General features: G+C 42.7%; 1 protein-coding gene across 2 annotated transcripts in view; it reads right to left on the bottom strand.

Moving 5' to 3' along the window:
- Positions 1–26,749, bottom strand: part of LOC126184606 (uncharacterized) — a 452,291-nt gene that overhangs the window by 165,969 nt on the left and 259,573 nt on the right. For both annotated transcript variants that reach the window (XM_049927060.1, XM_049927059.1), the window contains exon 2: positions 20,144–20,210. In XM_049927060.1, the coding sequence (XP_049783017.1) occupies positions 20,144–20,210 (67 nt within the window). The remainder of the gene's footprint in view (positions 1–20,143; positions 20,211–26,749) is intronic.

Genomic DNA, 26,749 nt, shown 5'->3' on the forward strand with positions numbered 1-26,749 from the left:
TGTGAGCAGACAAAACTGGGCGCTGACCAATCCTCATCAAACGCACCGAAGGACCAGTTGAGAGTCAGAAACTTACTGTGTGGTGTGGCGTGTCTGCACAGGGTCCATACTTTTTAAGAGTGACTCAAATTGCACTGCCACAGTAGCATCAGATCGATATTTTATTATGTAATGCAGGAAAAGCGTTTTAAGGATAGCCATATGCAGTCGTCGTAACAGGATGGCGCAACCGCTCACTGAGGCAGAATGTCGAGGACAGTCTTACGTGGAATGATTCCTCAGAGTCTTGTTCCCCACTTTGGTGACAACTGGAACCCTGTTCGCCCGATTTATCAATTTGTGACTTTCCTGTGAAGTTTTCTGAACTCCAACGTGTATGGCAACAGGTATCTAGGACTTGAAAAACAATATTCACACCGAAATCGAGGTCGCAACATGGAACATTCTTCGCAAGGTGGCTGTGAGTGTGAGTGCTCGTGACGCAGATTGCATCACTAACAGTGATCCACCCCTCAAGCACATTAGTTGGTGATTGACGGTGCCCTCCGCCACACACCGTTGGGTGGCTTGCGGAGTATAAATGTAGATGTAGAACCGCAAGGTCATCGGTCTCTCGATCTAGGGGTAGTTCATCTGGAGCTATAATCTGATAATGGAAGTACGTAGGAGCGTTAAAGCCGAGTGAAGGGAGTACTGATGCCACGGCTGAAAAATAATTTACGGAGAGATATATATATATGGGTCGGGTCGGTACGTATGACAGAGAAGACGAGGGGTCTGCCAGGTCTCATTCATAGCGAGAGAAACCCAACCACACAACTGATCCCCCTCAACCGATGAAGGGCAAAGAAAGTTAAAAAGCAAAGAATGCCTTTCAGTTCGCAGATTCCGAACAGTAAAAATGAGCATACTAAAAAAAATTTAGGAAGTCTGTTGGACTGCCAATAAAAAACGAGATGAGAGAAATACACCGATGTGACAAAAGTCGTGTGGTACTTCTTAATATCGTGTCGGCCCTCCTTTTGCACGAATTTACCTCTCAATTACGTCAAATAAATGTTCGAGGGAGTTCATTTCAGGTGATCTGAATGGCCAAAACATTCGTTCGAACTATTCAGAGAGTTCTTCAAACCAATCGTGAACATTTGTGGCCTAGTGACATGGCACATTTTCATCAACGAAAATTTCGTTGTTTGGGAACATGACGACCATAAATGGCCGAAAATAGTCTCCAAGTAGCCGAAGATCCAGATGATCCAGTTCATTCTATACACAGTTCACACCATTATGGAGGCATCACCAAGTTGCACAATGCCTTGTTGACAGCTCAGGTCAATTGCTTCGAGGGGTCTGCGCCACACTGTAAACCTACCATCAGCTCTTACCAACTGAAATCGGGACTCGTCTGACGAAGACACGGTTTTCAGTGACGTATGGTCAAACCGATATGGTCACGACCCCAGGAGAGGCGCTGCAGGCTATGTTGCGGTGTTAGGAAAGGCACTTGCATCAGTCGTCTGCAGCCATAGCTCATTAACGCCGAACTTCGCCACACTGTCGAAGCAGATACGTTCGTCGTACGTCTCACATTGATATCTACGGTTGCTTCACGCAGTGTTGCTTGTCTGCTAGCACTCACATCATTATGCAAACGCTAGTGCTCTCGGTTGTTAAGTGAAGGCCGTCGGCCACTTCGTTGACTGATTTATCGTGTAACCGAAGTTTAACAAAATTTTTAAGCACTCGTGTGGATGATCTCACACTTTTCGTTATTTAGGGTCAACTGCCAATTTTCGCGCCATTCATATATCTTTCCTAAATCGCTTTGCAATTTTTTTTTATCTTCTGATGACTTTATTAGTCGATAAACGAGAGCGTCATCTGCAAACAACCTAAGACGGTTGCTCAGATTGTCTCCCAAATCGTTTATATAAATTAGGAACAGCAAAGGGCCTATAGCAATACCTTGGGGAACGCCAGAAATCACTTTTGTTTTACTCGACGACCTTCAGTCAATCACCACGAACTGTGACCTCTCTAACAGGAAATCACAAATCCAGTCACTTAACAGAGACGATATTCAGTAAGCACGCAATTTCACTACAAGTCGCTAGTGTGGTACCAGTGCCAAAAGCCTTCCGGAAATCCAAAAATAGGGAATCGATCTGAAATCCCCTGTCAATAGCACTCAACACTTTATGCGAATAAAGAGCTAGTTGTGTTTCACAAGAACAATTTTTTCTAAATCCATCTTGACTGTGTGTCAATACGCCGTTTTCTTCAAGGTAATTCATAATGTTCGAATACAATATACATTCCAAAATCCTGCTTCATATCGACGTTAATGATATGGATCTGTAATTAAGTGGATTACTCCTACTACCTTTCTTGAATATTGGTATGACCTGCGCTACTTTCTAGTCTTTGGGTGCGGATCTTTCGTCGTGCAAACGGTTGTATATGAATGTAAAGTATGGACCTAAAGCATCAGCATACTCCGAAAGGAACCTAAATGGTATACAGTCTGGAACAGAAGACTTGCTTTTACTAAATGATTTAAGTTGCTTCACTACTCCGAGGATATTTACTTCTACGTTACTCATGTTGGCAGCTGCTCTTGATTCGAATTCTGGAATATTTACTTCGTCTTCTTTTGTGAAGGCATTTCGGAAGGCTGTGTTTAGTAACTCTGCTTTGGCAGCACTATCTGCGATGGTATCACCATTGCTATTGCGCAGAGAAGGCACTGGATTGTTTCTTGCCGCTAACATACTTCACATACAACCAGAACCTCTCGGGATTTTCTGCCAGGTTTCGAGACAAAGTTTCGTTGTGGAAAAATGGTTCAAACATCTCGCATTGAAGTCCGCGTTATATTTCGAGCTTCTGTAGAAGATCGCCAGTCTTGGGGATTCTGCGTCTGTTTAAATTTGGCATGTTTGTTTCGTTGTTTCTGCAACAGTGTTCTAACCCGTTTTGTGTACCAAGGAGGATCATCTCAGTCGTTTGTTAATTTATTTGGTATAAATCTCTCAAATGCTGTTGATACTATTTCTTTGAATTCAAGTCACATCTGGTCTATCTTATATTATTAATTTGGACGGAGTGAGATTGTCGCTCAGGACGTCAAGTGAATTTTTATCTGCTTTTTTTTAATAAGTATATTTTCGTTTAATTTTTGAGGATTTGGAGGGTTACAATATTCAATCTCGATACGACAACCCTGTGGTCACTAATCCCTGTATCCGTTTTGATGGTCGTTATTAACTCAGGATTATTTGTTACTAAGAGATCAAGTGTGTTTTCACAATCGTTTACTATTCGCGTGAGCTCATGAACTAACTTGTCGAAATAATTTTCAGAGAATACGTTTAGCACAATTTCGGATGATATTTTATGCGTACCTCCGGAATTAAACATGTATTTTCGTCAATATATCGAGGATAAATTAAAGTCACCACCAACAATAATCATATGAGTCGGGGGTCTGTTTGAAATCGAACTCAAGTTTTCTTTGAACGTTTTAGCATCTGTATCATCTGAATTGGGAGGTCGCTAAATGATCCAATTATTATTTTATTCAAGTTGCCAACAATGACCTCTGATCATACTAACTCACAGGAACTATCTACTTCAATTTCGCGACAAGATGAACTACTTACAACAGCAACAAACATGCCACCGCCAACCATGTTTAGCCTATCCTTTCGGAACACCGTTACGTTCTTCGCAAAAATTTCGGCTGAGCTTACCTCCGGATTTAGCCAGCTTTCAGTGCCTATTAGCGCTTGGAGCCCCTGCTTTCCCAACACAGCTACAACGATTTACAACTGTTATACCGATGGTTCCTGTATCTACGTTCTTCCTGTGTTCGGCCTGCTCCCTTTGTGACTGAAGCCCTTCTTGTGTTTTCCAGAGACCCTCTAACCTAAAAAACCGCCCAGTGCACGCCACACTGCGGTTGCTACCCGTGTAACCGCCTCCTGCGTATAGTGGACACCTGACCTATTCACCGGAAACCGAAACCCAACCACTCAAGTCGAGGGATCCGCAGCCTACACGGTCGCAGAACCGTCTGAGCCTCTGATTCAGACCCTCCACTCGGTTCTGTACCAGAGGTCCGCAATCGGTCCTGTCGACTATGCTGCAAATGGTCAGCTCTGCTTTCGTGTTGCAAGCAAGACTGGCAGCCTTTACCACTTCTGTCAGCCTCTCGAAACCAGAGAGAATCTCTTCTGATCCAAAGTGACACACATCAGTGTTAACGGCGTGAGCAACCACCTGCAGTTGGCAGCACCCTGTGCTCTTCATGGCATCCGGGATGACCCGTTCCATATCTGGAATGACTCCACCCGATGTGCATATTGAGTGCACATTGGTTTTCTTTCCCTTCTTGGTTGCTGTGTATCTAAGGGGGCTCCATAACGCGTCTAACGTTGGAGCTCCCTACTATCAATAATCTCACTCTCTGTGATTGTCCGTATCTTGCAGGCTGAGATGTTTCCTCTGAAACGAGAGAGGCGACACCATGTGGCTCAGCGACAGTGTCAGCCACAGACAGCACCTGGAACCTGTTTGTCAGGCACATCGGGGAGGCCTTACGTGCGGCCGCCTAGAAGTCTTTCGCCACCTGCTACGGCCCGGGGCGACCTCTCACTCGACCACAGGTGAGGGGTCAACCTCAGTGCGAGCAGTAACTGGGTTGTCCACCGGTGAGGACCGATCGGAGGACTCAGACGTGCTGGATGTCCGTTGGATCCCCACGGCCGGCCCACAACAGTGGCGCCTATCCACTGGAGCCTCAAGCTGTGTAACCGACGCCATCACAGCCTGAAGCTGAGAGCGAAGTGTCACCAACTCTACTCGCATCCACACACAACAATCGCAGTCCCTGTCCAAACTAAAGGCCGTGGAAAAATAAACTATACAGGTAAACAGACTATGGGAACGTGCAGCACAACTCTACTGTAGAGCCTGACGAAAACGCAGGAAATGTGTCTAATAAATTAGATTAATACGCAGAGATTCAAAAACATAACTACCGAAACACTCAGGTGAAACTAAGTAATTCACCCCTGCTTAGGACTTGTAATATGTCACAAAATCAGTTTACTTTCCGACGCAAACGAAAACGCGAGAACTGTGGGTATTAGATATTAAATTAACACGCAGAAACTCAAGAAACTAAACTATTAAACCACACAGATGATGAGATAAAAGTCGCTCCTTGTTAGGAACCCGTATAAGTCACAATACCGGTTACTTCCCTGTTGCTGCTTGTGTCTCGGTCTGCTACTGCTGCCTCAATGGAACAGATTTCAAAAGATCACAAGAGCAACTGAGACTTTACAACCTTAAAATAGATCGGTCCTAATTAGTAGCCTGGTTGTGAATCAAGTGGCAGTGCACAAGAAATCACAGAGAGTACTTTCTATAGAGGACAGGCAGAGGGCCTAGCAGAGGGGTATCGGGGATCGGAGAGGGGGGGGGGGGGGGGAATCATATACAAAAATGCAATACGTTTGATTATGAGGGAACTGTCGAATGACGATTGCATAGGTGACCAGGAGAGGAACCGAAGAGAGAAGATCACCACTTTGTCAAAGAGACCAGTCCAGAAAGTCAGTTGCACGTCGCAACGATGGAATGGGTCTAACAATTTCGAATCTAAAGGTGCTGCAAAGCCACAACCCAGGCAAGCATAGTCCAGTCGGGATGAGACCAGGGCCCGGTAAATACAGAGAAGAGGAGCATGATCTGCACCCCAAGATGTTTCGGCATGGAAGCAGACAGCTTTAAGTTTCTGTATGCAGCTAGTCTTTGGTTGATGAATATGGGGCACCCAAGTCAGCTTTTTATCAAAAAGGAGGCCGTGAAAGGGGGACTGTGCAAGAACATCCAAGTGCTGGGTATCTAAGTAAGGTTCTGAATCAGTATGAACCACGGTACGACGACAGAATTTCGTGATTCGTGTTTTTGTAGGAGAGAACTGGAAACCATTGGAAAGTTTCTAAGTTAGGGTGACCAGTGGCCTAACAGAGGTAAATAGCCCATTTATGACGACGAGAGTGACACGCAGCATAGAACCCTGTGAGACGACATTCTCTTGGATCTATGGAAAGCTGAGTGAAGTACTAACTCTAACCCTGAACAACTTGTAGAATAAGAACTAGTGAATAAGACACTGTATGGAGTCTTGACAGCCCCAGTCATGGATGATGATAAAAATGTGGTGACACCATGCAACGCTGTATGCCTTATGTGGGTCGAAAACGACCGTGATGCGGTTTGGCTTTTAATAAAGCCTGTCAGATTGCTATTGATTATGGATGGTTGGTTGTGGATTGTTCCTCCCAGAGAACACACTGACAGGGGGACAAAAGGCCTGAGATTTGAAAAAAATTCAGAATAATCTGTAGGCAACCATCCTTTCAAACAGTTTGGATACCACGTGGGACTAATGAATCGGTACATGTCGAGAGACGTTCGGTTTTCGAGTGGCCTAAGGTTTGGGACGATGATACCATCTATCCATTACGAAGGCAGGACACCTTTGAACCAAATATGGTTCAAGATCTTGAGCAGATTAACATTTAAATGTTGTAACATTTGATTGTGAACTGAATCAGGGCCTGTGATCATGTTGAGAGAAGATCCTGAAGCAGTTCCCACTTATTGAAGATTTTATTATACAATTCGGCTTAGTGGGGGACGAAACATATAAGATCGCTTCAACTTGCCATTTCTGAATTATAAAGATAGCTAGGTAAGAAGAGGACACTGGTGCTGTCACACAGTGGATCGTAACGTGATCAGCAAGAAGCGACGCATCTCTACAAAGACCATCCTTAAGGACAAGACCCAGTACGAAAGACTATTGAGCTTGGCCCACACCTGGGAAAAGAAGGAAAAATTTCCAAGTGGGAGAGGTAGCGTCCAAGCACTTGATCAAATGGCTCTGAGCACTATGGGACTTAACTTCTAAGGTCATCAGTCCCCTAGAACTTAGAACTACTTAAACCTAACTAACCTAAGGACATCACACACATCCATGCCCGAGGCAGGATTCGAACCTGCGACCGAAGCGGTCGCGCGGTTCCAGACTGCAGCGCCATAACTGCTCGGCCACACCGACCGACGTCCAAGCACTCCTTCTTACTATGCTTAAATAAATAGCGAGCCTTAGCACATAGTCATTAAGGGTGGCCTGTGAAGGACGCTGGTTGAGATGATGTAACGCTTTATGACGATCCTGAACAGCTGTAATGTCTTTGGTCCACTATGCCATTGGTCAGTGATGGACGAAACCTGTAGAAAAGGGGGATAGCAGATTCAGCGGCGCAGATGACCGCGTCGAAGATGTTTAGCGCAATCTTGTCGACGCAATCTGACACAGTGGTGGCGAAGACCATAAAGGCATTCAACTTCCAGTTGACTCTCTGAAGCACTCATCGTGGAAATCTGTCCACAGGCGGTGGTAAGGAAGTGACAAGAGGACTGGAAACTGGTCACTGTTAGAAAGACAGTCATGTAGTAACCTATGTAGCAAAGACACTAGGTTGGGGAAGTGTTGGTTAGGTCGACAGCTGAAAAGGAGCATGGGTGACACTGAAGTGGGTAGGAGTACATCACTGAGGAGACGCAGATCACGGTCGGTAGAATGCTGATCGCATAAGAAAGGACCTATCAGATGAAGTGGTGTTTCCCCACAGGGTATGGTAAACACTGAAACCCCAAGAAGGATAAAATAGAGGGAAGTTGTTGAATTAAGGTGGTCAGTTCAATGTAAGTAAATGGTATACCTGGAGGTAAAGAAATGTAACAAATGATGATCGCTGAGGTTGTTTGTATCTGCACCACTATTGCTCCCAACGTGGTAGGAATGGGAACCCATTCACTGACGACATCGGGAAGAACAGACAACACACGCATATATAATTGAAGTGAGGTCTTACGGGAATGGGTAGAATACCTCGAGTAAGGAGAATAATGGACAAGGGACACTATATTAGTAGTGTGTGGATATACTGATAATTTGGGTCTTACAGGAGGCGTGCTAGGGTATTCTGTGCAGTTGCGAGGACCACTGTGTCCGGATGGCGCAGCGATCAGCACATTTGCCTAGTAAGCAGAAGACCCGGATTCGACTCCCAGACCAGTACAAATTTTCAACATTCCCCATCGATTTAAATCAATGACCACTGTCAGCTATTGTTATTCATTCCTTTGTATCACGATTGATTCTAGTGGCTGTGGGATCGTAACTGTGCGAGGGAACAGACACTACACATATAACTTCATAATCGTCAATTTTCTTCCAGTAATGGCTCAGAATCATTGTGCTGCATTTGATTGGCATTTAGATTAAATATTCGGAGTAATTTTCACTTAAGGTTTGTCGTGGGGTTGGTACTTTTACGTTTTTTAGTCTTGAAAGGTCATTCAACACAGACGCTATAGCTAATTTCACTTTTTATGTTAGCCATAACTGGGCCATTGAATGCCAAGACTATGTCACTAGTTCAGTGATAACATGATGTGCTTTAAAGAGAAGGCTGCATTACATGTTGGCTCAAACCTCGCTGGAGAGCTTTTACCTCTTATGTGATGGGGCTACAAGCATAGAGATCAAAAATCAATAGGTAAGCTTAAGAAAACTATTACTGAACATGAAAATATTTTTTTATATTGTACAATTAAGCCCTATTTATTGCCTGCATTTTTATGATTCTAATGAGATTATACATGATCTAGGGGTTACGGAGTCAATGTAGCAAGAAGGTTTATGGTGGAGAAGTTATGATAGGAGTTCCTTACCGATTTTGGATGTGACTGCTTGTAGCCCTGTCACGCAAGAGGTAAAAAAAATCCTTTTTCCATAGAGAGAAAATTGGAGCACAGTAAAGGTATTACAGACATCTAGAAATACGAGCGACACACAAAGCAAAATGGCTAAGCAGGAAAGACTTGAGGAAAAATTAAAAGCTGTGGAAACATGAGTAATTATGGGCAGGAAACATACTGTCTACATAAAAACAGAGATCTTTGGAGAGGAGAGAAAAGAAGCAGCTGTATGAATACCAAGAGTTCAGATGGTAACCTAGTCCAAAGAAAAGAAGCTTAAAGTTGGAAGGAAGATATAGACGACCTATGTAAGAGAAACTTGTCGACAATGTTATAGAAATAGAAGAGGAAATGCGTGATGATCAGAGCATTGAAAGATCCAAGTGTAAACAAGGACCCTGGAGTAGAACACATTCCCTTAGAATTACTGATGCTTGGAAGAGCCGACTACGACAATACTATTCCACCTGGCGTTCAAGATATATAAGACTGCCAAAATACCCTCAGACTTCGGAAGAATGTAATAGTTCCCATACTAAGAAAGATAGGTGCTCAAACGTGTGAATACTACCGAATGATCCGTTTAGTAAGTGATCCATGAAAAATGCTGATGCAACTTATTTACAAAGGAATGGGAAAATTTGTAGAAGATGACCACTGGAAAGATCAGCTTGAATTCTAGGGAAATTTAGGAAAGCGAGATGCAATACTGACCCTATGACACTAAGACAAACCTGCGTTTATAGCATTTGTGGAAGTTTGTGGCAATGTTAACTGGACTAGACACACAAAGTTTGGAGGTAGCAGGAATAAAACACATGGACCGAATTGTTATTTGCAATTCATACAGAAACCAGACTTCAGTTATAAAAGTAGAAGCATATGAAATGGAAGTCATAGTTGAAATGGGAGTGAGACAGGGTTTAACCTAGAATGAAATTTTCACTCTACAGCGGAGTGTGCGCTGATATGAAACTTCCTGGCAGATTAAAACTGTGTGCCGGACCGAGACTCGAACTCGGGACCTTTGCAATCTATAGGTCCTGCACTGAGCAAACTGTGAAGGTAACCAAAGAAAAATTTGGAAAGGGAATTCAAGTTCATGGAGAAGAAATAAAAACATTTGTCGATGACATTGCAATACCGTCAGAGTTGGCAAAGGACTTGGAAGTGTAGTTGATCGGAATGAATAGTGTCCTGATAAGGGATTATAAGATTAACATAGAAGTAAAATAAGTTTAATGGAATGTAGAATAGTTAAATGAAGCGATTCTGAGAGAATTAGATTAGGAAATGAGACACTGAAAGTGGTAGATGAGTATTGGTATTTATGAAGTAAAATAACTTATGATGGCCGAAGTAGAGAGGATATAATACGCAGATTGGCAATAGCATGATGAGTATTCATGAAAAAGAGGAATTTGTTAACTTTTGATATAAATATAAGCGTTAAGAAGTATTTTCTGAATGCATTGGTCTGCGGTGTAGTTTATGGATGTGAAACGTGAACGATAAGTGGTTCGGATAAAAAGAGGATAGAAGCTTTTGAAATGTTGTGCAACAGAAGAATGCTGAAGATACGTATATCGAAATTAACAATGAGAAGGTACTGAACTGAAGTGAGCCGAAGAGAAATTTATTGCACAGTTCAACCAAGAGAAGGCATCAGTTGACAGGACACATCCTCAGGCATCAGTAAATTGTCTGTTTGGTGATGGATGGAAGTGTGGGAGGAAAAATTGTAGAGGGAGAATAAGGAATGACTATAGTAAACGGGTTCAAATAGATGTAATTCGCGATAGTCGTGCAACGATGAAGACGCTTGCACAGGATGTACTGACATGGATTGGTGCATCAAACCAGTTTTCGAACTGAAGATCAAAACAACGCATAATACACAGTTTTACTGACGCAATCGTGGCATCAAATAATCTGTTGACTGGGTTTCGTTACGTGTCTTCTCCCACTGCCACATTTCTACACTTTCGTGGTACGAGACGGTGCTGAAAAAAAGTACCTCCGAATTTTCTATGTGAAAACTCAAAGCTTCTGAAATCAACCAGACGTTATTAACATTATAAATTTTTATTCTTTATATCTACTTACTTATTTCATGACAATCACCCTGTAGACGCACTTCTCCCAACGAGACTAGTTGATACCGTCACTGCAGAATGTTTGATTTTGAGGCCGAGCCACAACCTCATCTTTGCTTGCGTCGCTTCATCATTATCAACGTGAAATTCTCAGATATATTCTTTAATTTCTGAAAACATACGAAAATCGGGTGGGGGCGAGTTGTGACCGTATGAAGAATGATCGATAACAGTGAACGCAAGACGTCGGATTAAATGTCGCAGCCGTCGTGTGTGTCTGGCTGGAGGAGAGGGTGCTCCATGTGTGGACGTACTTTTCGAATTTTTGCTTTCAGTATTCTGAGGGTCTCTCACGCACCGACATAGTTGCGTTACGCACAACCACGTTACACGCTACTATTCGGAACACTATAGCGGTAGAGGGGTGTAACTTGCGTCACCAATGAGGGACAGTCGACAGAGTAGTATGAATGTCACGTAACACCTTAACAAACATTGAGAAAATAATAAAAACTCTGAGGCGCTACTTTTCAGCATGCCCTCTTAGTACTGCAATGCTACTCAAGACTTAATATAGCCACAGACTGTTTCGAGGTCGGAAGTGCCTAATGTCTTAATAATTCGTGACGATTGGGCTCACACGCGTTGTGGATCACTTATGTTTTATTAGAACAGTCTTTCGGCGTGAGTGTATCATGGTAAGTTGTAATTCCTATATATTAGTACACTGTATCTGTATTTTATAGCGTTTTTCGTTAGTTTATTGAACACAACATATAAACATAAGAGAGATATTAATCATCAATAATATTTTCTCCACAATCGTCATATACTGATGAGTTATTGGACTATGCATTGTTAAGCTTGAGGTTGTTGGAAAGCTAGGAAACTAGAGACGCAAAGCAGGTCGGCCGCCGTAAATGGTAGAGTTTAAGTTACAAGAGGTAAACAGTAACTAGGGGGCATAAGAATTGCAGACGATCCCGGCAGATATCCCAGGGCAGGAATTTCTGTTCAGATAATTAAGTGGAAATTTCATACAATGTCTAGATGCTGTTTTAAGGTGTCACAGTAGATGACGGTCGCAAACAGGTACGTCTTAGCATATGCAGCAAGCCTGACACTAGCTCCTGAGAACCGGAACGTCAGTGTATGAAATACAGGTTAGAGTGTAATGGGAAAGACTTAAAACGGCTGTAACAACGGTCCCCACCCCCTAGTGTCTCTCCACCCATAGGGTGGAGCAAAGTGAGGTAAGACACTTGTTGCTAGCCGTACTAGGAAGAGTAGTGACATCTAATTTTTAGCTGAACGCTGTTTGCACCAAACTAGAAGTTTGTTACTGTAAAGGCAGGGACATCCCTACATACAAGGTAGAGGGAAAAAGGGCTTTAATGTGATTAGCCAGAAGCACCTGGGAGGCACAGAGCCTCACGTCAGATTGGTCGATGCCTGTAAAGTGCCAGTAAATTCGCGGACAGACTATTGATATGGACGAAACGTGTGCCACCACAATACTTTAAAAACTCCAGATATTCGTATGACGTCAGGCCGTTGGGACGCCAACTTCGTGTCACTCATCGATAGTCTAGGGTAAGCTCCGTTTCAAGTCAGCTTTCTCACTTGTAGAGCTGCTCTCAGTGTTTATACTTTACAATTCAGCATGAATGCTACGTCTGTTTGCTCTCATCCCTCAAACTCAACACAGTAACTTCTGTTGTGCCTTCAGTCAAATCCTTTGCTTTTCTGATATCTAGAATTAGCCTTTAGTGTACTAGTTTAGTCTGAATGCAATGAACAACATAAAATATCTGACGCGTTGAGAAGAAAATTTTAAATGTAATTTAAAATCATTTCTCCTGTGCAACTCCTTTAATTCCATTGACGAATTTATACTTAAAATTTTCTCAGCATGTTATAGTCTTAGGTGGAGATTTCAATTTACCAGATATAGACTGAGACACTCAGATGTTTAGGACAGGTGGTAGGGACAGAGCATCGAGTGACATTATACTGAGTGCACTATCCGAAAATTACCTCGAGCAATTAAACAGAGAACCGACTCGTGGAGATAACATCTTGGACCTACTGGTAACAAACAGACCCGAACTTTTCGACTCTGTAAGTGCAGAACAGGGAATCAGTGATCATAAGGCCGTTACAGCATCCCTGAATATGGAAGTTAATATGAATATAAAAAAAGGGAGGAAGGTTTATCTGTTTGGCAAGAGTAATAGAAGGCAGATTTCAGACTACCTAACAGTTCAAAACGAAAATTTCTGTTCCGACACTGACAATGTTGAGTGTTTATGGAAAAAGTTCAAGGCAATTGTAAAATGCGCTTTAGACAGGTACGTGCCGAGTAAAACTGCGAGGGACGGGAAAAACCCACCGTGGTTCAACAACAAAGTTAGGAAACTACTGCGAATGCAAAGAGAGCTTCAGTCCAAGTTTAAACGTAGCCAAAACCTCTCAGACAAACAGAAGCTAAACGATGTCAAAGTTAGCGTAAGGAGGGCTATGCGTGAAGCGTTCAGTGAATTTGAAAGAAAAATTCTATGTACCGACTTGACAGAAAATCCTAGGAAGTTCTGGTCTTACGTTAAATCAGTAAGTGGCTCGAAACAGCATATCCAGACACTCCGGGATGATGATGGCATTGAAACAGAGGATGACACGCGTAAAGCTGAAATACTAAACACCTTTTTCCAAAGCTGTTTCTCAGAGGAAGACCGCACTGCAGTTCCTTCTCTAAATCCTCGCACAAACGAAAAAATGTCTGACATCGAAATAAGTGTCCAAGGAATAGAAAAGCAACTGGAATCGCTCAACAGAGGAAAGTACACTGGACCTGACGGGATACCAATTCGTTTCTACACAGAGTACGCGAAAGAACTTGCCCCCTTTCTAACAGCCGTGTATCGCAAGTCTCTAGAGGAACGGAAGGTTCCAAATGATTGGGAAAGAGCACAGGTAGTCCCAGTCTTCAAGAAGAGTCGTTGAGCAGATGCGCAAAACTATAGACCTTTATCTGTGACGTCGATCTGTTGTAGAATATTAGAACATGTTTTTTGCTCGCGTATCATGTCGTTTTTGGAAACCCAGAATCTACTCTGTAGGAATCAACATGGATTCCGGAAACAGCGATCGTGTGAGACCCAACTCGCTTTATTTGTTCATGAGACCCAGAAAATATTAGATGCAGGCTCCCAGGTTCCCAGATAGATGCTATTTTCCTTGACTTCCGGAAGGCGTTCGATACAGTTCCTCACTGTCGCCTGATAAACAAAGTAAGAGCCTACGGAATATCAGACCAGCTGTGTGGCTGGATTGAAGAGTTTTTAGCAAACAGAACACAGCATGTTGTTCTCAATGGAGAGACGTCTACAGACGTTAAAGTCACCTCTGGCGTGCCACAGGGGAGTGATATGGGACCATTGCTTTTCACAATATATATATAAATGACCCAGTAGATAGTGTCGGAAGTTCCATGCGGCTTTTCGCGGATGATGCTGTAGTATACAGAGAAGTTGCAGCATTGGAAAATTGTAGCGAAATGCAGGAAGATCTGCAGCGGATAGGCACATGGTGCAGGGAGTGGCAACTGACCCTTAACATAGTCAAATGGAATGTATTTCGAAAACATAGAAAGAAGAATCCTTTATTGTATGATTATATGATAGCGGGACAAACACTGGTAGCAGTTACTTCTATAAAATATCTGGGAGTATGCGTGCGGAACGATTTGAAGTGGAATGATCATATAAAATTAATTGTTGGTAAGGCGGGTACCAGGTTGAGATTCATTGGGAGAGTCCTTCGAAAATGTAGTCCATCAACAAAGGAGGTGGCTTACAAAACACTTGTTCGACCTATACTTGAGTATTGCTCATCAGTGTGGGATCCGTACCAGATCGGGTTGACGGAGGAGAGAGAGAAGATCCACAGAAGAGCGGCGCGTTTCGTCACAGGGTTATTTGGTAAGGGTGATAGCGTTACGAAGATGTTTAGCAAACTGAAGTGGCAGAGTCTGCAAGAGAGGCGCTCTGCATCGCGATGTAGTTTGCTCGCCAGGTTTCGAGAGGGTGCGTTTCTGGATGAGGTATCGAATATATTGCTTCCCCCTACTTATACCTCCCGAGGAGATCACGAATGTAAGATTAGAGAAATTCGAGCGCGCACGGAGGCTTTCAGACAGTCGTTCTTCCCGCGAACCATACGTGACTGGAACAGGAAAGGGAGGTAATGACATTGGCACGTAAAGTGCCCTCCGCCACACACCGTTGGGTGGCTTGCAGAGTATAAATGTAGATGTAGATGAAATATTTGTAGTCAGAAAAAAGTTAACAGTAATCTTGTATACATATCCTGTAAACTGACTCGTTCCACATCATTTCGATGAAATAGTCGTTCAAATCATCTATGGAACATTTAACTAATTAACAAGTGCTATTTAGATTCTGGAGTATGCTGCTACGAGTACCTTATTGAGTCTCGAAATCCACACCTCTCTTAGGTGCCCTGATCTAAGTAATCACCTTTCATAACTGACAATTGGTTCTTTCTGCATTTGTTCCTAACCGTTCCGAGATTGAAGACTGGCGTTATAAATCGGCCCATCTCTCCTATGCCTGGACTCGACACATCTAAACCAATCTGACAATGCTCAGATACATTTTCGATAGCACGCCTGTTTAATGCTATCGGTTCAGAGTTTAAAAAGTCGTCAAGCCAAATATAAAGCGCATTGCAGTCAGGAATGGAATTTTATTGATGATTTTTCGATAAGTACGATAAAAAGTAAACATTTCAGGTTTCAAGAACCTACGAAGATACTGGATGGCTTCTTTTGTGAAATTAGCAAAGTGCAGGCAGGTGTTATCGTGCAGAAGCAACAGACTACGCAGTCGTGTTGATCATTTTTTTTACATTGCGACCCCAAGGCGTCTCAGCTGTTGATAACAGTAACAAATGCGATGGGTACACTTCTAGGACGCTATTCGTACAACACACCGCTTTCTCGCCATGACATGCGTAACATTGACTTTGGAGACTCACAAGCCTTTGCTCGAAATGTTTGTTTGTTAAGTCTCAGCCAGCTATTTCTTTTCATGAAATTAACATAAAGGCATCTTATCTCGGCGCCACTGAAAATATTCGATTGGAAAGCTCAACAAGGTTCAAGTAAAACTGGACGTTTGGTCAGCCACTGATGCATGAAGTACTCCCACATCCGATTTACTGCGAAGCGAGTATGGTGGTTCAAACCCCTTCTAGCCATTGCGATTTAGATTAATAGTTACTTCCCTATAACACTTAAGGCAAATGCAGGTCATGGTTCGCTTAAAATGCACAGCTATTTTCCTTTCCACTCTGAACTTTTACCGCATGTCTAATGATCTCGCCGTCGACGGGGCCTTAAAGCCTAACATTGCTTCCTTGCTATATTCCTTGAATTTTGTACCTTATCAATTGTCTATATAGCGAATAATCTACGTCAAAACTATCCCACTTGAAACGTGAAAACTTTTCCTGACATGATGTCACTCCATACGCGGCCAAAATGTTTCGAGGTGGCTCTGATACCTTCACACCTTTCGTCACAGTCAGGAGAGAGAAAAAATAAAAAATGTCGCAATCGTCATACTTTTCCATTTCAAGCTCCGTTTTTCTAGCGCTTAAACAAAACGTTATGTAACCGTCAAAATGGGCTACATTCAATATGTCACTTCAGTGAGAGTATTAGGCTGTCAAATAAAAAATGCCGATTGATAAATACACTTTCAGTAACCTACGTGACAACAGATCACCAAAACCTTCACGGGCTAAGGTTCCAGTCTAGTTTTATCAAAAAACTTTGTCACCAATGGTACGTTACATACTTAATTTTCCTCACGTCGTATGCTGCTTCAGCAATGGTTACATTGCTGTTGTGACTGTACAGTGTTCACTTGGTTTATTGAAAATATTTCGCCTGGAAAATGAAACTACAATAATAGTTTTATGCTTGTGAGTCCAAGTGCTGAGATGGAAAGCGTGGTGCATCGCGATCACTTGGTCGGACAGCTGGATTGTGTCCGCTGCAGCGAGAGGAAACACTTTCAGAAATTGTTTTGAGCTGGAATGAGGGGTAAGAGCTCTTGCGTGAAAATGTTTATGTAAGGTTTTGGTGTTTCTAGGCGGTTCGAGCGTAAAGCAAGTTGTGTCTAAACTCTCGTCAGACTGATAGATTTTAGCAGGCAGAAGAAAAGCAGTTTGGGAAAAAGAAAGAAGTGGGCTCGAATACTCGATTTCATGTTTATACTGCGCGACGTTTATCGCTGGATTACGAGCGCACACAATGATACGCTCGCTGCTTCGACACGACCACAACACTTGTTCCATAAAATTGTGCATCCTAAAATGTTGCCAGTTTGTGCAGATTGTCGGACTTAGGATTCTGAGTGCCCAACTTTATTTCCACCTTATCTAAACGACTCGTACTTCGTCTCTGCGGCCAGGCAGGTGCCCAGGCTTTATGTCAAATACTGTACATGGCATGTGCGGGCGTTCAAAAAAAAAGTTGATGGTGTGGCCCTGAACTACATACCCTCTGACTCAGAGTTGAAATATTAAACGTTTTGGCTGGTTTCTTTGTCTAGGGGCTGGGTTACGCAGTTGCGTCATTACAAACCAATTACTGCTGAGTATACAGTATACAATACGAATACACACATGAATCGAATGGTCGAAGGTTCCTATCACTTGGCAATTACGATTTATGAATGTAACATATAAATTTATAAATGAAGGATTGCAATTAAATAAAATCTGCATGTACTATTTTAACGGCTTTAAATGATGAGCACGATAGCAGAAGCACCTTTAAGAATGCCCTTTATTACTGTAAAACACTTATTGGTGTCGATTGTCCAGCAATTAAACAAAACATAAGTTGAATAACGGGGAAACAATAAATTCCGACTTCACGTAATTAGTTATGGACAACAACATAGCTCGCGAGATATTCACTTCTAAACGCATACTACGTCTTCACTGCAGAAGCCACGGAAATCTCGCAAGTGCACGAGTCGACACTACGAAATATTTTTATCTTCCGCCACCACGTGCAAACTGCTCCACTCTCCAAGTCTTTCCCGCGACCGTGCGTCTGTCGCGCCGTACTATCCAGGACTCTCTCGTGTCCTGTGCGGCTGTCCCTCGCGCCGCACTGTTCAGAACTGCCCTGTCCTCTCTCGAAACGATCCTCCTCCCCTACTTCCATACAGTCTCTCCACGTGTCCTTTTTGGAACGATTGCTGTGATCGGCTAGAGCGCTCCAGCCCTGTCTCCAAGCCAATGCACACCCGCAAACATAATTATACACGTTCGAAATACTGGATTTACATTTAAATGACTTTAAATTAAATAAATATTCCTATGGCTGGACCATAAACACGCTCTAACACACATTATTAAATACATAAACAAATTAAATAAATTTATATCAAGGGAATATAACAGCAGTACACCAGTAGCCTAATGTCTCTGTTCTTTCTAAAACACAGTACATAATTGACCAATTTCTTCATGAATAGCATATATCGGATATAAAGAAAGACACAGATGAATAAATATATTTATAAGCATGCTGCTGCCGTTTTTTCGTATACTTATGGCCTGACGCGATCGATAGTAATCGGCCACTTTGACCTCCAATAACTCATGTACTATTCAAGTTACATGCCTGTAATTTATACCAATTTATGTTTATACCAATAGCCTTCTAAAAACATGTCGATTGGCAAAATCGGGTGAACCGTTTAGATTTTGGAAATTTGTTGCTGGTTGTTACTGGTATAATTTATCGTCAGATACTAAACTTTAAACTAATAAAGATATTGGAAATCTGATTACCGTTTTTTGCACGACGATTCTGATGGTGCAATGTACATGTTTCTTTTTGAGGTATCATGATTCATCTGGCTACTATTAATTTCTATACGAACTGTAAAATGTCTGCCATTAGGGTTTCACAAAGTCCGCCATCTTTGGCACTCCCTGCATATCGACACAGCATCACCATGGAATTCCCAGCCACGCGCTCGGCCTGGACCCCAGCTAACGTTCGGCACCATGCGGCCGCCGACGAGCTGCGGCCCGCCGAGAGGCCTCAGCACGGCCACGCCAGCTCCGAACTTAGAATATTTTCTAGCTGAACGAACAGTACGTCTTTCCTCTCGGAAGCTAGTTGTGTGGGGTCTTTAAGATAAAGCAAAACGCTGTGTATCGCCTTCGTGAGCTGATGGACTCCATATTTTCATATCAGTTGTGGGAACCGACCAGTGCAACCAGCAATATCGTGAAACGATAAAACGTAGTCTTGATAAACCATGATCCTGGCGCTGTCAAGTTCCAGCACATGCTGGTTGGCTCACCATTATCTTGTTATGAACAATAAACTTTCGAATGTTATTTCTGAATGAGAAACCTATGTAATGTTTCCCCGTGTACAGAATGTAGATGGGCGTTAATTCGACCTAATTTGTGGGGTTGTGCTGAAACGCTAATAGTTTTTATAGCTAAGCATGTGTAGACATCATGGCAACTTGATGTTTGTTGCAAACTGTCATTAACTGCAATTTTAATGGTCATCAGCGAAAAGGAGGAGAGCGGAAGTGAGGGAATCGGCTGGGGTCTTAGTGAACAAACCACCTTGATAATCGGCGTAAGCGATTCAACAAAGTTGGAATGAAAGTTAAATTGGGTTGCTGGACGTAAATTTGGACCCCTTTAAAACTGAAATACCAGTCCGCTATTGTGTTGTCCCCTCCACGTGAGATTGATGACTCCTTCGTGCAGCACCGAGGACGCAAGAGATTAAAGACCTGGCAGAAGTGAATTGGACAATTTTTTGTCTGCGAATTTAGGAACACAACATTTGATCTGTGCATCCTCTAACAGTTGTTTTCAGAACTTAATTCATGATACAAGTTCATTTTCTATCATCATAATTCATCATGGAAGGCAGAAAAATCCAATAATAGCTTTACAGTACGGTATATCTCCCTGTCTATTCAAGGATTAGTTGGAGGTTACGCAGAAAACTAAGTTAATTGAACGTAGAATTCCATATCCTCTTATACTGTACTATGATATATTTTTCAAAACCATAAGAACATCATTATGGAGCTTTGGCATGTATGACGGGTCAGTGTACTTACCGAAAGCGGTTCTACGCGGCGAGATTTCCCTGGGTGGGGGGAGCGCACAGATTTCAGTTGCCAGTACCTAATAACAAACAGAGAAGAGATTTAAATGTGTGGTGCGTCATTTATCTGATACATTAACAGCAGCTTTACAGCGTACCGTGATTTTGGAGATAACGGAGTTGAATGAAATTTTAAGGTGAGTATCTTTAAACGGAGCAGAAGGCAACATTCTAAGAAGATAAGAAACTGCACCCTAAGCTAATAGTCTGAATTTCTCTCCGACTGTCATTTATCCAGAAAATTGACAGGCACCGTCCACATGCGTAGTTAAGGTGAACTGTATGAAGACTTCAGAAAATATTAATTAATTGATTGATTCTATTATAGAGTAACCTTATTTTGCTGAAGGGGGTGTCAGTAAATTTTAAGGCAAAAAGCTCTTAAGGAAATCGTCTCTCTCTAAATCCAGACAAAACTTATAAACGCCAGTAACATGTGCACCTTAAGATTTTTCGGAAAAATTTCAAATTCTTCTGGAAAATGACCCCTCAGAGAAAATTATTTTCAAATATGAGGTGATAAAAAGTTATCGCTCTGGTATGTAGCTGACGTTGATATTAACTAAAGTTTTATTTTGTCGGAATACGTCGAGTTTCAGCTGGGTCTACAGCATAGTTTTGTTTATACAGATTTTTGAAGTATTCGTGTCGAGTAGGTTTCGTTCAAATGACGCTTGGAATATAATACCATCACAGGATAATTTGGATTAATTTCCATTAAAGGAAGTTGCTGGTCGTTTGTAAGGAGTCTGGGTCTTCATTTCTAGGAACTGTCGATTTGGTAATGGAAAGCAGGGGGAGGGGGGGGGGGGGGTACAAATTCTAGAGGAAGAAGACGCTTCAGTACAGTAAGCGGGTTCACACTACTCATTGCAGTAGTAATGAGGAGATGAAGAGGGGGAAATTTGCATCAAACCAGTCTTCGGACTGAAGGTCACAACAACAAACCAGATCTTGCTGAAACAGGTGGAGTTCATCAGCATTGTCAAATGTCATGTGACACAAACAGTTTAGCTGGAACAAGAGTTTTGCAACTGAAACTTTTTTTCTGTTACAAAGGGGATGTCGAACAGATTCTCTTCAGACTAGTGGTACAAATTGAATCAAAGTCATCGTGTAACACGGAGAGTGTTGCTTTTAAATTTCCAGTAATGCATATATTTCTGATACTCACATACAGGTCTCCTACAGTCATGACTTGAAAACTGCACAGATTCAGACACATACCGAGCCGCACAGACAATCCTTCCCCCGGGTATCAGTCACTATAAGAATAGGAGAGGGATCAAATAATCCTGCACATTGCCGCGCGGGGTTAGCCGAGCGGTCTAGGCGCTATAGTCATGGACGGTGCTGCTGGTCCCGGCGGAGGTTCGAGTCCTCCCTCGGGCATGGGTGTGTGTGTGTGTCCTTCGGATAATTTAGGGTAAGTAGCGTGTAAGCTTAGGGACAGATGACCTTAGCAGTTAAGTCCCATAAGATTTCACCCACCCACCCACACACACACACACACACACACACACACACACACACACACACACACACACACAGACACTCCTGCACATTATTTATCCCATTGTACGGTGGTCTAGTATTTCACACATGATATACTGAATTTAGAGCTCAAGCTCAGGAATTCGCTGGTGTGTTACTACAAACATGAGACTTCATAAATGCGCTATAAGAACAGCGCATGGAGTTAAGTCACAATTTATTTGGTGCCAATTAACGTCGCTGCGCAAATCGGCCACTAGGGTATCAAACACACGCCTGCTGAAACGCGCATGTTATCCACGTAACGCCACAAATATGCGGTAAAACAGAATGCTACCGTTATCTGCCACGCCACCTACCAAGTAGTGCAACCCATTCGCTCTGTCAAACAAAACAGATAGCAAACGGTAACAGGTAGATGCAACGATTTTCCAAATATATTCTAAGATTCTGTGCGATATACAACTGAAACTTTTGTTTGTTGTTATCATTTAAAACAAGATAAACAGCATTCGAAAATCGTTGGCCACTACGCTTCTCAATGTGTGGAATATTTGTGAACTCTGTGCTTAAGTAGTGGATTGTTGCAAATTTGTATCGTAAGTATGTAGCTGTAGTTCGTCTTTCAGAATTCTGTATTTGTCGCTTCTCGGCTTGGTCATCTGTCAGTGGTTTCTAATACAGATGTATCACATGTATTCACATCCGCTTCATTTATCTAGTTCGCTTCTAAGTCTGCATAAAATTTCATAACAGAGATTCAGCTTTGAACTTCTGTACAGCGGAAACAGTGAATCATACGCCCAGTTTCAGTTCCTCAGTAGATGCCATTACGTCTTCCGTCTCCTATTCGCTGATAAATTCGTATCTACGAGGGATCTGTGCACTAAAATATGCAAGGTTAACACTGTATCAGTTCAATAAAACGGTATCTCCACGTATACTCCATGGGTAACTTACAGTGCGTGGCGTAGGGTACATCGTAACAATATTATCGAGTCTCTTTCCAATTACAGTCACGTATCAAGCGAAGGGAAAATGACTGATTGTATACCTCTGTACGCACCATTATCTCACTTATCTTACTCTCATGATCATTACACGAGATATAGCAAAACGGTAGCATAATATTCGCGCAGTCCTCTTCTAGTACATATCTCCTAAGCTGGATTTGCGAGAATCAATTCGGTTTCCTACCGAGCATCCACATTTAATTTCCTAGAGAATTTCTATTACACTTGCGCACGGGCTATACCGACCTGTTACGACCCTAGAAGAGCGACTCTCAGATCATTCGATGGCTGTTGTCACGCATACTTGTCTAAGCACCCCAAACACCGGTAGAATACTCTTGTAACCATTCGCACTTGTGTCCTATACGTCACTTCTTTTACATGTTCATTGCATTTTTCCAATACACTTCCAACAGTTATAAGTTCCCATTCACATTGTCTAATAGTAATTGTAAGTGACTGTCCAGCTGTATGCTGTTTCCTAATATTACCCATAAATACTTACGCGGTTGTACGTGCTTCCTCATTAATCTTGTAAGAACATACTGTCGTGTTCTCTCTCTCTTAGTTACAGGCATTGTATTACACTTATCCGCATGTAACGGTAACTGTTCCTCCTTCCGTGAATGCTTAGTCGCAAGCACATGGCAAAAATGTTTCTGTACCAAGCAATCTATCACTGAAGGCTTCATAACCTTTGACAAACTCAGGAGGGATATTTAAAGTGGAACAATTTGGTGAGTTATAGGGCTAATCAATGAGAAGCAAGTGTGACCTCGTTTTTCGCTGTGTGCAAGCCGTTTGAATCGTACAAAGGCAGTCTAACTTTGTCTGCATCTTCCTGTTTTTGTTTTTCGGGTGCTGCCTCTCTGGTATGGACGAGTAACGCATTAAGTTGTTTTGCTGTTGCTTTCTGTTGCTCTTTCTCAGATTACGTGTTACAAATGTATGGTGAGAGTCTGGCTCGCATCGCACGGCTTGGCGTAATACTGTAAGCTATATTTTCAGAGCTTAAATGTGCATTTAGCTATGTTTAAACTAAACTTCCATTATTCTGTGATGTACTGAATTTTCAAGGCACGTAGTACAGAACTGGGTTTCCATTAGTCCATCCGAATAAAATGGTTGTTGAATTCATCACACTCTTATCTAGTAAAGTGTTTTCACTATTTTCCAATGCATACAGAACTCTTATTGTTCTATTCTTTCTTTTGTGATGATTCAAAATACCAAGTGTTACACTTACGAACGACTGTATGCATTATTGTAGCAATGATTACGTTTGAGATGGAATAATTATCAACTGAATCAAAGCTTTCGAGGTTTATTCACAATCTTGTGCCACTGATATGTACATGTTTAAAAATTCTGTTACTTTCAAGACACTTTATATATTCTGCAATCTATATCGAACTATGGCACCTATCTTTACACGTCTTATTGTCTTCTGCCGGACTACTTGTGAAAGTGAGTCACTATTACATTCAGTATACCCATTTCTCAAAGCTACACACAGCAGAACGCTTTTGCCATTGCTTTGCATGCCTTACGTGTTAGAAGGTGAGACACCATGTGCAGGTTCCGAGAGAGCTGGTTGAGTATCATCATGTACAATGTGACTGCCATGCATCTTTAGATTTCAGATTTCTAAGCTAAAAACGTTATGGGACCATATTAATTCACATATACTTATATCACATAACTTGCATACAGGATGTGTTATCTACACGTTCTTGAAATCAAATAAATAACTTACTGGAAATGATTATGACCACAGAATTCATCCAAATATTCATTTATGCCCTCTGTCATTTCCACTGCGCAAGGCAAGTTTCAACTACACTGAGCAACGCAATTAAAGGGTTGTTTTTTCGAAACCCCGTAACTGTCTCCCATTGCTACATAGAAGTTTGAAATTTGGCTCAATATGCCTAAAACTTTCCTCTGTAATGGTGGCGCCTTAAGATGTCACCCCATGACTCGGTGAAGCTTCAAACAGCGAGGTGCCGACACATGCGAAAAAAAAGGATAGAGCTCAAACGTTAATGTGAGGCGTATGGTGAATTAATGATGTCATATTAGCACTAAAATTCACGACAATTCTGCTCATCGCCACCTTGGACGCGTCACACATTTAACCCCTTCTTTTGACGCTTTTGCGATAGCGGTCACAACCGCGGCGCCCAGCGTTGAAATCAAACAGGTTTCTTATGAGCGACCGAGGAAAACATTTCTGACACACAGCCGCTCAGAATCCACAAGAAAAGTTCTGAGGCAAAAAGGGTATCAATGAAACCAACCCTTCCCTTGGGGCGTTATTTACCACGCATTTCGCGTTCGAAAACTCAGTGCGATGAGCGACAGGACGACTTTATTCGTACCCTTTGATGCTGCTGACACCCCACCGACGCTTCAATCCTCCTCTAGCGACATCGTTAGCCTGAAGCCCAAATGAATAACACCCCTTTGGAGTTTAGTGCGACCGCAGTTTTGATCTGGTGTACAGGGTGGAACCACTAGGGACCTTCCCAAATCATTCGACGAGATATGAACGTGATCCGAAGCAGCAAAGAACGTTTACGCTTTTTCAGCTTTCCTGTTTCGCACTCTCCTGTGGCATGATCACGGCGGGGTGCGACGCTAACATACGCTTGAATAAAACGGCAAAGGGTCCTTATAAGACATCCCCTGCCCTCATTTCGGCAACATCAGCTGTGTCACCTGCACACCTTTCAACGTTTCAAAAATATGCCTATACAAACAATCAGTCACTGATTACTAGGCACCGGCATGGCAGGCATCCGTTTCGGTACCCCTTAGATTTCGTCTGGAGCCAACAGGTGCTAGTTCATCGCCATGACGCCACTCAACTGAGGGGTGTCAAAACGATTGCCTGTCACACAAAAACTAAAAACTTCCGACTGACGCTGCTTATTCAGTGTCTGCAGCAGCACAGACGAGTTTTCGTCACTCTAAATGACAATGGAGAACGCAAAAAAGTAGCCTTCTGCATACAAGTTTGCTGGTTCCGATATTTTCTAACTTACGAGGGTAGGACAAAAAGTAGTTGCAACACTGTTATATTTCATACCAGACTTTACTGACTGACGTTCACCGTATTACATGCTCGCAATATAACTGCTTCACATCTCAATCACCTTCCCCTTACAAGCCGGCCGGTGTGGCCGAGCGGTTCTAGGCGCATCAGTCTGGAACCGCGCGACCGCTACGGTCGCAGGTTCGAATCCTGCCTCGGGCATGGATGTGTGTGATGTCCTTAGGTTGGTTAGGTTTAAGTAGTTCTAAGTTGTAGGGGACTGATGACCTCAGATATCAAGTCCCATAGTGCTCAGAGCCATTTGAACTTCCCCATACAGATGCTGGCGTCGCCGCTCACTGCACTACTTCAACCGACCTTCTGCTATCAGCTACAGACAGCGCCCATGCCATTTAACGCACATCCTTCATGATACCGCAGTATTGCAACTACTTTTTATCCAACCCTAGTAAATATCAGTTGTCAGCCACCCAACATCGGAATCCAGTCCATCTCTACAGATTACACAACTGTAGCAGCTTAGAAAGCGACATTTGAAGAAGTGGAATGCAAACTAACATCCCCTCTCGAAGAAATTCCTATCTTCGACGACAATCCGAATAAAACTCAAAAGTGTGCATTCGACCTACGCTATAAGAAGGCATAAGCAAAGCCGAACATCACCGGGGAAGGATACGATTTAAATCACTGCGCTCACCCTCAAATTCCTAGGTTTAAAATTTAATCGCACCCAAACTGTACGGACAACAGATAGAACGAATGCACCAGGAAGAATCTTGTCCGCAAACCGAGAAAGACCACGTGGGGTGCGCAGCCCAACGTCTTCCGCACATCCGCTCCTGCTCTATTTCTCTGCTGCAGAGAACACTGCCACAGTATGGAGAAACTCTGCACATGCTAATCAAGTTGATGTGGCTCTTCGTAAGACAGGCCGCACAGGCACAGGGTGTCTAAAACCTACTCCTGCCAGGAAGATCTTTCCGCGTATGAGAGC

Source organism: Schistocerca cancellata, chromosome 4 (assembly GCF_023864275.1).
Source record: "Schistocerca cancellata isolate TAMUIC-IGC-003103 chromosome 4, iqSchCanc2.1, whole genome shotgun sequence".
NCBI lineage: Eukaryota > Metazoa > Arthropoda > Insecta > Orthoptera > Acrididae > Schistocerca > Schistocerca cancellata.